The sequence below is a fragment of the Ipomoea nil genome, unplaced genomic scaffold (genome assembly GCF_001879475.1).
Source record: "Ipomoea nil cultivar Tokyo-kokei standard unplaced genomic scaffold, Asagao_1.1 scaffold0302, whole genome shotgun sequence".
NCBI classification, from domain to species: Eukaryota; Viridiplantae; Streptophyta; class Magnoliopsida; order Solanales; family Convolvulaceae; genus Ipomoea; species Ipomoea nil.
In genome coordinates, this window is record NW_017616730.1 from 345,071 (window position 1) to 357,476 (window position 12,406).

At 39.5% G+C, this 12,406-nt stretch overlaps 5 protein-coding genes across 7 annotated transcripts; 2 read left to right on the forward strand and 3 right to left on the reverse strand.

Annotated features, from left to right (window-relative positions):
- Positions 1-962: 962 nt before the first annotated feature.
- On the reverse strand, positions 963-4,466 carry LOC109159869. Of its 3 annotated transcripts, XM_019307990.1 has the most exons (5): positions 3,532-4,465; positions 3,006-3,303; positions 2,707-2,963; positions 2,201-2,617; positions 963-1,808 (listed from the first exon to the last, which is right to left on the reverse strand). In XM_019307990.1, the coding sequence occupies exons 1-5, from the start codon at positions 4,096-4,098 to the stop codon at positions 1,245-1,247; spliced, it is 2,103 nt and encodes a 700-aa protein (XP_019163535.1). In that variant the 5' UTR covers positions 4,099-4,465; the 3' UTR covers positions 963-1,244. The 3 variants fall into 3 exon arrangements, with proteins under 3 accessions (XP_019163535.1, XP_019163527.1, XP_019163523.1); XM_019307982.1 differs by having other exon boundaries at positions 963-1,805; positions 2,707-3,303; positions 3,532-4,466; XM_019307978.1 differs by having other exon boundaries at positions 2,707-3,303; positions 3,532-4,464.
- Positions 4,467-5,438: 972 nt separating this feature from the next.
- On the forward strand, positions 5,439-7,370 carry LOC109159945. Its single transcript, XM_019308058.1, has 5 exons — positions 5,439-5,637; positions 5,732-5,780; positions 6,177-6,324; positions 6,472-6,776; positions 6,886-7,370. The coding sequence occupies exons 1-5, from the start codon at positions 5,598-5,600 to the stop codon at positions 7,118-7,120; spliced, it is 777 nt and encodes a 258-aa protein (XP_019163603.1). The 5' UTR covers positions 5,439-5,597; the 3' UTR covers positions 7,121-7,370.
- LOC109159938 (putative protein TPRXL) lies at positions 7,325-9,769 on the reverse strand. The gene is made up of 3 exons (XM_019308053.1): positions 9,463-9,769; positions 8,441-8,535; positions 7,325-8,025 (listed from the first exon to the last, which is right to left on the reverse strand). The coding sequence occupies exons 1-3, from the start codon at positions 9,607-9,609 to the stop codon at positions 7,455-7,457; spliced, it is 813 nt and encodes a 270-aa protein (XP_019163598.1). The 5' UTR covers positions 9,610-9,769; the 3' UTR covers positions 7,325-7,454.
- Positions 9,770-10,844: 1,075 nt separating this feature from the next.
- On the forward strand, positions 10,845-11,351 carry LOC109158603. The gene has a single exon (XM_019306488.1). It carries the CDS (start codon positions 10,845-10,847, stop codon positions 11,349-11,351), a length of 507 nt encoding a protein of 168 aa, XP_019162033.1.
- A 401-nt stretch (positions 11,352-11,752) lies between these two features.
- On the reverse strand, positions 11,753-12,073 carry LOC109158613. Its single transcript, XM_019306499.1, has one exon. The coding sequence runs from the start codon at positions 12,071-12,073 to the stop codon at positions 11,753-11,755; it is 321 nt and encodes a 106-aa protein (XP_019162044.1).
- Between the last annotated feature and the right edge of the window lie 333 nt (positions 12,074-12,406).

Sequence of the window (12,406 nt, forward strand, 5' to 3'; positions counted from 1 at the left end):
AAAAATGTTTCCTTCCTTGCCATTTATCTTTAGAATTCGTTTCTTTATATTCACAACTTTTGAATTGAATATTCACAATTTTAGATCTCAATAAATAAAATTACAGAACTTAATATTCACATTTGTAGAACTCTATACTCACACTTGTAGAATTTTATATTCACAATTTTAGATCTCAATATACAAAATTACAGAACTCTATATTTACAATTATATCAACAGTATAACACAATTTTTAAATCTATATTCACAATTTTTGAACTCTATATTCACACACACACACAAAAAAACATGGCTGCGCCGCGAGAAAACGGTAACACTAATAGCAGTTATTCTAGATGCGCAAAGCTATGTTGTTTTGGACTTGAGTCCACCTTACAAGGTGGATCGGGCCCATGGCATAACAATTGGATTGTATGACTCATGTTATGGTTGAATGCAAATGTAAGACGGATTTTACGAGGATTATCCAGTTGTTAGACACGTGGAATCATGAAATGTCTTGTACGGCATGAATGAGAAATTTGATGTAATGGCTTATATTGGTTTCGTGGACTACCGAAGCAAAAAAGCAAAATAACTAATTGTAAACGACGGAGCTATCGTGGATTGCGTGCAAGGATCATCCATTTGGCCGTTAGCACCAACGCCAACGGAACCTTAGCTTAGCGTAAGCCAGGAAACGGTACGTCACGTCGTTATAACACACATTATTGACATTAATAATCCGCCTCTACGTAACATACTTTCAAGTTTCAAAACTTCAAAATATTTAACTATAACTATATTTTTAGGACACAGTAATTGTAGTTCCTTGAAACTAATTCCACATTTTTTTTTACATTTATAAGTTTCTTTCATTTACATATATGACTCTGTTCATAGTTGATTAGTTCAAATTTACGAATATATCTGTGTTCATAGTTAATTAGCTTAAATCAATAAAAAGACCAATAAGAGTAGAGCTCCCACGAGGACAACTTGGTTTCAATATATAGGTATGCATCAATGCATGCATGTGAGATTTAGGCAGTTCCCTGCCCAATTTTGGCACTTGGCAATTACAATGTTCTGTTTTTTTTCCCCTTTAATCTAATCTTTGATCTATTGTCTAAATCTATAATTATCTGGCAATTCTAAACACCAGGGGGACATAAGATTCCTGTGCAATCAATCAAATGAATAAAGAATCATCTAACCATTTCTAGATCGATCACAGCAGCATATATGCTTGTGTGCTAAAATCAACGAAAGATAATAACATTGAATGCTCTGAGCATCAACAGGGGTGCAGGGAGCAAGAACATGAGAAACAAATGCATGTGCTGGGCTGCAACTACTGTAAATCGCTTCAGAGATTCTTTCCCGCTGTGAAACATTCCAGCGAAAGTGAATTGGCCTTGGCCAGTGGGGCGTACCAATCTCCCAACGAAAATGTCAGCAGCTTTAACTCCAGGAATCACGATCAGCGGCCACCATGATTCCCTCTTTGATTTTCTGATGCGGCTGAGCTCTACATGAATGATGTGTCGGACAGATTTCAAGTATGATTTCATGTCGTGGTCTCTTTGTATGGTTCCTCCCGAGCCATATGCTGAGCGGTCGCTCAGGATCTCGAGAGGATGTGGGGAGTTTAGGAACGCGGTCTTTGCAGCTAGGATTCGTTTCTCTGCATCATCGTCATCTGTCACGGGGGGACGACTTAATAAATACAGTCCAGCCCCGGGGGGAAGCAAGTGATGGCTTGGAGAAAACTTTTCATGCGGCTGCAGAATCACGAGGTCTCCCATATGAGCATATAACAGCTTCTTTTGGGGACAACAAAATAATAAATCACATTAGTCTAAACAAAAATGACTGACAAAAACATAGACAAAATTGAAGCATGTGCTCCATCTCAACTAAAAGCCTAAGCTAATAGTTGGATTGTACATTAATGGCTATATGCTCACCCATGACCTTTGGTCTGGTTCTGATACCAAATTGAAGCATGTGCTCCATCTCAACTAAAAGCCTAAGCTAATAGTTGGATTGTACATTAATGGCTATATGCTCACCCATGACCTTTGGTCTGGTTCTGATACCAAATTGAAGCATGTGCTCCATCTCAACTAAAAGCCTAAGCTAATAGTTGGATTGCACATTAATGGCTATATGCTCAACAGACAAGAACAAAAAAAAAAAAAAAAAACATTTCTACCTGGTTATTTAGACATGGATGGTTACGGAAGCTTCCATTCACGGCTTTGAGAAATTCTGCCACGTGATTGGGATAAGTGCAAGAGAAGGCTCGGGGTACAATATCTCGGTGCAATGTGATTGACTGGACATGGCTTCGAGGCAATCCAAGCTTCTGGAGGAGGCGGTCTCCTCCACACATAATTGTGGGTGAACCAAAAGTTATGACGGGGAGTAAAGAAGAAGGCGGAGCTTCTCCTCTTGTTAGTAACATGAGGTTTACAAGTAAAGATAAGCTTCCTCCGAGGGAATGTCCAGTGAAACGAAACAAGGCACGATCACCGTAGGATTTAAGGTGCCCTAAAACTTCTGGCAACATCTGCTCATACATGCCTTTGGCAGCCTCATATATACCTCTGTGCACAAGCACATCCATACCCTAAAAACATAGATGCATTAAAGTGGAGTTGGAGAATTTCGAGATCGAGCTCTCAAGAGCCATAAGAACAGACTGGGAATAACTACTACCTCAAACTGAGTTGGTTCGAAAAGAAGATTAGCTTGCCAAGATGCTAATGACTCCGATCCCTGAATGATAAAGAATCTCGTCGCGCTTTGATCATCATCACAAACAAACCATTCACATGGCGACAACCGTGTTGAGTTCAGATCATCTGCAACGGCCTGCTTTACTTCTTCCTTTGCAGCAACTACTGCCGTCACTGAGTCAGTGGTGGCCATTAGCGAAGCAACTTCCCCATTCCTCAAATCTCCATTGTCATCCCTTCCAATCCTTCTTCTCCTCGGTGTACCATTCACCGCTACCAGACGAGAACTAAACGGTAGAATGGTCTTTGTATGAGAAAGCAAATACGAAGCTGCAGAAGCCGCTATCTTGTAAGCAACAGATGCACTTATACCAATCCCATTTGTCCTATCCCCCTCAAGTTCTTTCACATTCCCTGCTGCATTCATATCTCCTTCCTTAGCTTCATCAGCAACTTCATTCCCTTTTTTCATTTGCCCTTGAGCCAATATTTCTTTCTCAGCTTTCAAGGCCTGTTTTTTCTTCTCTAAAGATGAAGTCACAAACCGCAATCCATGAAATCTTAAAAGATTTCTTGGCTGTACCCACCATCATAACAAGTGTTCAGGAACTCTATTCATGTGATTGCTAAGTATATTGAAATGGACTGATAAAATAAAATAAAATGTTCTTCTCTAACATGACACGAGACATAAATTAAAAAGAATGTAAAGGTGTTAACTTTAGCAGTGAATCAAAGAATTACTTATGCATATCGATTTAGCAGATGAAAACGCAAATTCCCAGAATGGGGAGAAATGCATTACCTTGATTTGGGGTATGGAATAGGCTAAATTTCCCAAATAAGACAATCGCGCATACAATTTAGCTTCTTTTAATGAAACACGGCATAGCAGCTTCGAGAATGAATCCCTGTCGAACTCTATTTTGTCGTCGTCGTCATCAACGGCACATACATCGGACTCTTCACCGGCATCACTAATTCGGCCTTCAATTTTCGCAGCCTCGGAGTTCCCAAGTCCACAGCTTTTATGGCCTCCATTGCGCAGAGATCGCACGCGGAGTATCTTCATAACCCAACTATCTTTCTGTTCCGCCGCCCTCCGTTTCACGTTTTCGTCGATCAAAACGACGTCGTCGCCGGCCATGACAACGCACCGCCTTCTACCACCGGGCCACCGATATGTACGGAAAGACAACCGCCGAGGGGAAATCCTCTGCGGGATCGACAGTGACGGCTTCTCCACTGAAACCACCGCACAAGACCGCCCAACGGATGAAGCATTAACGTGCGAGGGAAGGGTGGCACGGACATCCAACGCAGCGCCGCCGCCGCCGCCGCCCACCCCTGCCTTCAAACAAAGAGTGTCCATCTGGTTGGCGTTGGAGGGTGGTGGGGACCCAGACCGAGCCCGGCCAGAGTGGGCTGTGTACTTGTGTAGAACGCGGAGCTCTTAGGTTGTACACCAATGTTTGAATTCCTTAGTACTATCGATTGACTTTGTAGAAGGATCACAAGAGAGGATGAAAGAAAGAACGAAAGCTTCTGTTATAACGACACACAAACACAAGTTCGGTTGCTTCTGCGTTTATAACTAAACGGAAACGGTTTACCAACCTTTCACACACTTTCTCTCCCATATTTTTACGCTCATGACTCATGAGTTTCCACTTTTTCTGTTCCTCCTCGCAATCCGGAAAATCCTACACTCCAAACTTCTTTTTTTTTTTTTTCTTTTTCCCCCAAAATTTTAATGGGAGACACTTCGTTAGATCCAATACCAAGTCAGGTCAGAAGCTTTTATAATAAGGATCCTTTATGTTTGACTCTCCATAAAAATTATCTATTGAAATTGTATATTAATATGATTTATTTCGTTTGTGATTCTTTACTGACTATAATTATAAAATAAGCTTTATTCAAAATACATATGCAAATAATGATTACTGAATTTTATATAAATCAAATAAAGTGTAATCTTGTAATTAAAGTACTTGAACACATAGCATTAAATAATTACGCAAGTGTTTGATATACGAGATATTAGGTTTATATTTTATCAATATACGTGAATATTGCTTAACATACACAATTAATTATTGGTACTATCTCACCATTTTAATTATCAATGTGTTAAACACATGGTTTGAGGTTTATATATTAAAAAAAAAAAAAACCATCAAATTAGTTATGAGTTATAAAATTATACTTCGTACCCTATTTTATAAAGAGTGATTATATTATATAGTAATTCAACTAGTTCAGTTACTTATTTACTTAAATAATGTGCATAGTACATCAAGCACATGAACCAATATTTTGAATGACTAGCTCAACTTGTGGTAGCAAGGAAATTTGTCCGAATAATTACTATTCGTCAAAAATTATACTGGAAACTGTTGCGCTTAGCTAGTTCGTGCAGTGACGCATCAGCTAGGCCCGTAAATATGCTATTTTTTATTTTTAACTTTTGATTGTCAAGTTTTATTTTTCTTTGCTTTGCTCCTCCCCTCTCTTTTACGTTGGTATGACAAAAATTTCATAAAATTCTCAGCTAATAAGGATGCTTTCAGTAATAAGAAGCATTAATTATGTTTCTCTATCTTAAGTAATGGAAAGCTTTTATTTTTCAGTAAGAGTAGTTGGTAAGCTAGAATAAGCTGCATTTTGGGATGGCATTTAAAGTTGAGTAAATGGTGTTTGCAGAATTATTAGAAAAAAGTCCAGCCTGTCTTGGAACTCTGAAAGTGATAGAAGAGGGTATATCAACCCACCCATGTCGTATCCCGGACTCGATTCGGGTCGGGTCGTTCAATTCTCAGGTATTTACTACTGCCGATTCACTCGTCCCTTAGCTCCCGCCATAGCTAAATGAAGTCGAGACTTGCAGCTTCAATATCATTCCTGCCTGGTTGGTTCATCGCTGTTTCTCAACACGCTTCTTAAACCCTAGTCCTTCCGAAATTCGCTTCCTTCTCTAAAAGGTTTATCGTTCTGTATCGCAGGTGCTCGTTCAAATAACATTTGCAGAACATGGAAAGCGTTTAACTTTGGGTAAGATTCTCTTGGATTATCTGCAAATTGCTTGTTGTTTGCTCTTTTGTGCCTGGAAATTTTGAAGGTTATATTTGGTAAGGCACAAGTTGTTTTGTTGTGCATTGTTCCTGATAACTCTTCCAGTACCAATGAAGAACTAGTAACCGAAAGTTTGATGGAGAAGGGGCAGAGAGATTGATCATACCATAGAAAGTAGAACATTTTATCAATTTGTTATTGACAAAAAAAAAAAAAAAAAAAGAAGATTAAACAACTAATTTAGTATTCCCGGATTGTCTACTGTCCTCAGAGATCATCCATGTCTACTGTCCTCAGATTTAGTAATGAGTTTTTCTCATATGCGATGATTTGTATGTGTCATATTTGATTTGATTATATTGCTTGTGTCTTAAGATTGACCAGTATACAACATGGGAGCTCAAATGGCTCGATACACAGCTCCTCGATGGAAGATGACAGCTTTGCAGAATTGGGTCCTCCGGTGACTGAAAGAGCCGTTTCACAACTGAAATTGGCAACAGAGAAACCCGAACATTTCATAGTAAGTCACATTGACTAATGGTTTGCTATGGGCTTATGGCTATTAAGGTTATTTCTATAATTGAATGACTCTGTAATATTGTGGGTGCCATGTGTCTCATTTTATTGTTATATGGTTAGAAAGTAAAGTCAAGCTCTTTTGTGGCAGTGGAAAAATAAATCTGCAAGAAAAATGTCATCCAAAAATGAAGACAAGAACCACAAAAAGGGAACTGTCTCAAGTCGCGAGAAATCCTGTCAAAGCATAGCTGAGCCTGTGGATGCTTCCAATGCAAGTAGTTCAACTGACACAATTAGAATCCAAGGCATCGATGACCATGCATCCATTCATGACATACATTCACTCTGCAAAACGCTTGGCAATTTAGATGGATTGGAATGGGTAGGCAACGATGCTATAGATGCATTCTTTACTGTGGCAAGTGAATCCGACTCTCAAAGAATACTCGAGAAGTAAGTGCAATACTTCTCTGTTTGGTGTTATCTTATAACCTTGCCATCTTCATTTTCTTTTCATTTGGCTATTATTCAAGATTGTACTTACATTTTCCCCTGATTTTAGGTTGAATGATACAACTATTGGCAACAGCCACTTATCGGCATCTTTACTTTCAAGCAACTCTACTGCGTCCAAGTCCATAAAAGAGATTGCTTTGCAGGAGAGAGGTCTACAATTTAGCACTAGCATTGATGAACTCAGAAGGCAAATGGACTTGAAGCGGATTTACTTGGAGGATTTAGAGATGCTGCATCACGGGATAATGCACCTTCAATGTTTGCCAACTATGAGCGATTAACGTTTGTTACATCCACTCACAAACTTCCTTCCACCTCCTTCAAGGGCAAAAGTTGGTGGTTCATGATTTTGATATAAAGCATTGCAGATTTGCAGGGTAATTGATAAAGACCAACATGGGTTCTTGTGTTTATGGAACTAGCACAACTTGAATGGTGTCATGACCACATGAACTATTTAATATTTTGCAAAGATGAATTGTCAGTTTAGGAACATCTTTCAGCGTATATGATTTTACTTTTTAATTGCCATGCCACAAATCATGGTAACAAATGACTAAGAAGAACTGATCAATTAGACCCAGTAAATTAAATTTTACAAACACAAACTGTTAATCAGGGAGATTTATCGCCTTTCACGTGCATATTCAACAACCTGGAACGTTTATCCCGATTTTCAGATTCTGATGCTCTGAACGAGGAGCACTCTGCAATCTGATAATCGCTCTCATCAATTAAGGATTTCATGTACAAACAAGGACGATCTTCAGTTTCCAAGCCGTGCTCGTGATCATGGCCTTGACTAAGTGACAAATCAAACGGTGTTGGTACATGAGGTTGGGTTTTCATCTGCTGCACGGATCTCACAGACCGCAAAAGCGCTGCCCTCCTCAAGTCGGCTGAATGGCATATGTCACTGGGTGATGATGGGAACCGACCCTCAGAATCTGAGCCTCGTTGACGAGCCTGAGATGTGACAGGAGTTAAGTTGCAGGTAAGCGCTGGGCTTGAAGTGGTTTGGGGGACTGATGAGAGCCCACTCAAAGTTCTCTGGTGCCTGTAAGGAGACACAGGGCTGGTTGGAGTGCTCTCGGGCTGAGACGAACAAACATGCATGGAAACATCATAGCTTGGCAAGTCATCCAAATCTTCTGACATCGGTGAATATTGTAGAGAGATATCATCCCTGGAATCACATAGGTAATACAAAAGGAGATGCTTGTCATCAAACAAAGAGGTTTCACTTAATCAACAATCATTTATAATAAAAAACATTATAAGAGTTACTGCTCAGGTAATCCAACACAATGCAATATTTCATTCAGCAGTAATAGACAGGGTCCAAAAAACAGATGATTAAAACCAAATACGTAACTTCTGAGCTGCTCCCATCTGCAGGTTAACGAAACCTGTGGCTCAGTAAAAAAAAAAACACTTAACCTAAAATAACGAACAAGCTAAAATTCTAAAAAAGTGACAAAATACTGGTGGCTATGCACTCACAGTACCTCTGATCTTGCTGCTGTTTAATGCATACAATAAAATAGTTACACAGGGCAAAGTGAACACAAACATTTAGCTGTTAGTCCAAAATAGATTACCTAATATAGCACATGCTTTCAGACCTTGGAGAATCAACAAGACTATCAGTTAAGTTATCTCCAACAGACAGCCCGTTTAAACTTGAAGCCATTATCTGCAAAAAGAAAAAAGAGTAAATTCTACTATCTGCTTAGGGATAATTTACCCTCTCCCTGAACTTTTTGTATCGACATGCTACTATATTACCTCCTTGATCAGTGGTCAGTGATTTGATCCGAAAAAGCTACTAGAATAAGAAAAATCCAATTGACACGAACAAAAAGAAAAATAGAACAATAATCAAATTGCAATTCGTCAAGCAAGATTAAGGATTAGAACATCTCCATTGGCCGCTCAATAGAATATAGGGCAGCATAACACACTACATGAACATGCTGAATATAACCAGCTTGATGCACGGGTCACATTTTCCCTCCATCTTTAATACCACTCGGTGTTTCCACTCAACCTCTCCCTTTTGTCTTCTGAGAAATTAATATAGTTTGTAACGTACTCATTCTTTTCCTTCTAATTCTTCTCCCTGCGTAATTTTGCAATGACTGGCATCATTATATAGTTGACAGAAAATTCTCAGCAGCTGCTCCTTGGTATAGCTAAAGACTAAGTTTGAAGGTTTATACGATAAGATTCCTAGAAATGTTTCCGTTCTATAGAAAGAATCTTGTAGGAAGTTATCTATCTAGATTGGGTCATTACAACATCTTTCCATTGGTATATACTTATCTAATATTAGGGCTGTAATCTTGCAGAAAATTGGACTTGTATCAGAAAGCTGACGAAGGGATAAGTATTCTTGTCACTTTTAGCATAGCAATATATGAATTCCAGCGTTTCTGTAACACTAAAAATCACTAAGCAGCTTATGATCGAATCATGAATGCAATTCTAGTTTCTTAGCTAAAAACAGAAAGGCTTATTTGAGCTTTCATAATCACAGAAAAGAAAATGAAATATCAGCAAAAGCAGAAAATATAAATGTAAGATGAAAATAGGTTAGAGAGGGAGAAAAAGGAGAAGGTACCTCACTAAGATAACGCTTGTGAGAGTGGAGATTGTCAATATAAACCTCATCTTCGGGGTCTCTACTTCGCTTGGCGCTGGGCGTAGATGACGTGGACGCTGCCGCCGATGAAGACGACGCCGGCGAGAAGTTGGTTTCCGAACCCATTGAGCAACTCCGTCAATTCATTTTCAAGCTCGACAATACCGTAATTCGCTGAAGAAAGCGATGCAAAGTGTTTAAAGCTAAACCGTCTTGTCGTAAATCGAATCTGCTAAGAAAAAGTTGGATCCTCATCCACTCATCCACCACGAAAAGCACGAAAGCAACTCGCCGGGAACTCCTCCGACATTTAAGTCCAGCATGATTCAGCCCACCTTATTTTGGGTTGGGCCTTTCAACATCTTTGAATTTGTTACCTATTGGGTCATTATGGTTTGATCTTTTTTTTTTTTTTGGAGAGTGTTATGGTTTGATGTAATCATTCAATGCATTTGAGCCATTCAATCAATGTCGGTATATCACAAGGTAAATCATCGCAGTCAAATGTTAAAATTATCTAGATTCAGGTCCTCCAAAAGTACGTTTCATTTTAACATCAGTTTCAATCTATTAGTTGTCATGTACATGTATCTTGCATGGATTAAATTCCCTTTATATTATATAAATATTCCATCTTTGTATTTAAAATGGATTTTCGATCATTTCAAATACTTTCTAATGTCCCCCACAATATACTCAAAAACAACATGGCCACTCCGGTAGTATATGGAGTATAATATTGAGTCGAATTAAAGCTCAGTGTTGGGAGAAAGGCTTTGGTAAAAATAATTAAACAATTTTGACTTATTTAATCATTATTAATTGTTTAATTTGGTTAAACAAGCAATATGAGTGTTTGATTAATTAACTTTTCGTAACAACTTATTGCTTCAAAATGTTAAAATTAAAAAAACTACTCAAAGTAGCTTTTTCATCAATTTTTTAAGAAAGTCATTTGGTATATAATAAACTAACAACCAACAACTAATTTATAAACTATTTTTTATCTAATTTTATAAACTAGTCAAATTCAGTAACCCAATCAACTATTCATCAATTCCTAAACACCCAAATAGTATTAACAACCGAATGAAACGAAAGGTGGTGATAGATTTACGAAGTTGACCGGTCAAAAGGGTCTGGTATATGCAAAGGTTGTGTGCATTGGTTTCCTAGGCCTAGGCGTACGTATAAATACAGCGACAAGTCATGCAATTTTCCCCGATTCAAGCCGCTGTTCCTCAAATCGCCCTGCAAGCTGCGGGGGATTTGAGACATAATTCAACGGAACAAAACCAAATTCGATCCCCAAAACCAAGCATATGAAGGAAGAAGATAACGTGTTTTCAACCGCGGACGCAATGGTGGAATACAAAACTCATTCCGCCCCTCCCACGCCCCTTCACGACAAGGGGTTGACGAAGAAGAAACGCACTAGGTCGTTCAGTCTCCTCAAAGCTGCGCTCAACATTTTCCACGATAAACCCAGCGAGAAGGAGGAGAATAAGAAACCGAAGAAGAAGAGCAACGATTGGAAGAGGGTGGTGGAGTCAATGCGGCCATTAACACTGCAAGACAAATCTCCCTCTCCCTCGCCCTCGGTTCCGAGGTCGCCGTCGTCTTCCTTCGAGAATCTAACGTTGTATGGGACGGTCCCTGTCTCTCCCTCGGTTTCCTCCGTCTCCTCCCGCAGCGGCATGAGCCAGTACGCCTCCGCACCCAATCTCCAGGCACTGGACACCGGATCTGATGATCCCGACGAGGTTTTTGACGCCATCGGAGGCGATGAGATGATCGACGTCAAAGCTGAAGAATTCATTACTCAATTCTACAAACAAATGAAGCTTCAAGCAATTCAAGAATTTTGAATCATTAGCCACAGCCCAAAACATGCATCATAATCGGTTTTTGATACTCTCCATCTGTTTAGTTTAACCAGGAGGAGGTACTATACGTCAATTTTCTCCACAATGGAGTTGTTTCCTTGTAGTAGTTTGTTCTTCCCAAACTGTACTCATCATGTATGATTTGATTTGTAACTGGTTGTTTGAATTGCCACAATATAATGAAACAAACGAACAAGATATTATAATGAATTGATCGGATCGAAGTCATCTGAACATGTGAATCAGCCATTTTATAGCAAAAGGCAATCAGAAAAGCAATTTATGGAAGGAACAGGTACTACCTATCTACTGCATGTGATTATAACAACAACAAATGAACAATGATGATAAGATTTGAAGTGGGAGTAGTGTAGGGTAGGTAGCTAGTAGCCATGGATGATTTCGGAGCATTTGTTCTTAATCCACCTTAGCCCGTTCCTGATAGAAGCCTTCATCCGCCCTTCAATCGTGTACACCTTGTACTTGGCTATCCGCTTCCGTCTCTTCATCTCCGGATCGTTGAAACTCCAGGGCATCGATGTCGCCGTCACCACACTCCGCCGCGGCGGAACCGGCGCCAGATCCGGAGAACGGATCCGATTCGCTCCGTACACCTGATTAACGCTGCCGAAGCTCCTCCCGCTCACGACTTCCAGTCTGAAATCGCCGGCGCTGCTCCGGAAACTCGGCCTGTATTCCTCCATGCCCAGCTCGATCTTCTAAAACTAAAAAAATAATGCTAGAAACGGCGGAGAACGAGGCGCAGAGCATATAAGGGAAAGTTGTTAGCCACTACCAGAATTTATTCAAAAAGAAAGTGAAAGAGAATGATAGAAAATGCTAGTTAGGAGGCAACCTGGTCAGAAGAGGCAGACAATTAGCTGTAAGGGTTGTGACTAGTGATGCTGTTTTTATTTTTCAAGACTAGCCAGAGATTCTTCAACTCTATGTGTGGTCTCAGTACTCGATGCCACTTTTTATTATTATTATTATAAAAGGCAACATATGATGATAATCATAATAATGTTGGCCTCCGA

What these genes read in the sequence shown, in the direction of transcription:
- LOC109159869 (XM_019307978.1), bottom strand. Translation starts at nt 4,098, where the DNA reads ATGGACACTCTTTGTTTGAAGGCAGGGGTGGGCGGCGGCGGCGGCGGC. An exon ending in ATTCCATACCCCAAATCAAG is followed by an intron (nt 3,304 to 3,531) that starts GTAATGCATTTC and finishes TGGTGGGTACAG; the next exon opens with CCAAGAAATCTTTTAAGATT. An exon ending in TCGAACCAACTCAGTTTGAG is followed by an intron (nt 2,618 to 2,706) that starts GTAGTAGTTATT and finishes CTATGTTTTTAG; the next exon opens with GGTATGGATGTGCTTGTGCA.
- LOC109159945 (XM_019308058.1), top strand. Translation starts at nt 5,598, where the DNA reads ATGAAGTCGAGACTTGCAGCTTCAATATCATTCCTGCCTG. An exon ending in TGGAAAGCGTTTAACTTTGG is followed by an intron (nt 5,781 to 6,176) that starts GTAAGATTCTCT and finishes TTGTGTCTTAAG; the next exon opens with ATTGACCAGTATACAACATG. An exon ending in AGAAACCCGAACATTTCATA is followed by an intron (nt 6,325 to 6,471) that starts GTAAGTCACATT and finishes CTTTTGTGGCAG; the next exon opens with TGGAAAAATAAATCTGCAAG.
- LOC109159938 (XM_019308053.1), bottom strand. Translation starts at nt 9,609, where the DNA reads ATGGGTTCGGAAACCAACTTCTCGCCGGCGTCGTCTTCATCGGCGGCA. An exon ending in ACAAGCGTTATCTTAGTGAG is followed by an intron (nt 8,536 to 9,462) that starts GTACCTTCTCCT and finishes TTCTTTTTGCAG; the next exon opens with ATAATGGCTTCAAGTTTAAA. An exon ending in GAAAGCATGTGCTATATTAG is followed by an intron (nt 8,026 to 8,440) that starts GTAATCTATTTT and finishes ATGTGATTCCAG; the next exon opens with GGATGATATCTCTCTACAAT.
- LOC109158603 (XM_019306488.1), top strand. Translation starts at nt 10,845, where the DNA reads ATGGTGGAATACAAAACTCATTCCGCCCCTCCCACGCCCCTTCACGAC.
- LOC109158613 (XM_019306499.1), bottom strand. Translation starts at nt 12,073, where the DNA reads ATGGAGGAATACAGGCCGAGTTTCCGGAGCAGCGCCGGCGATTTCAGA.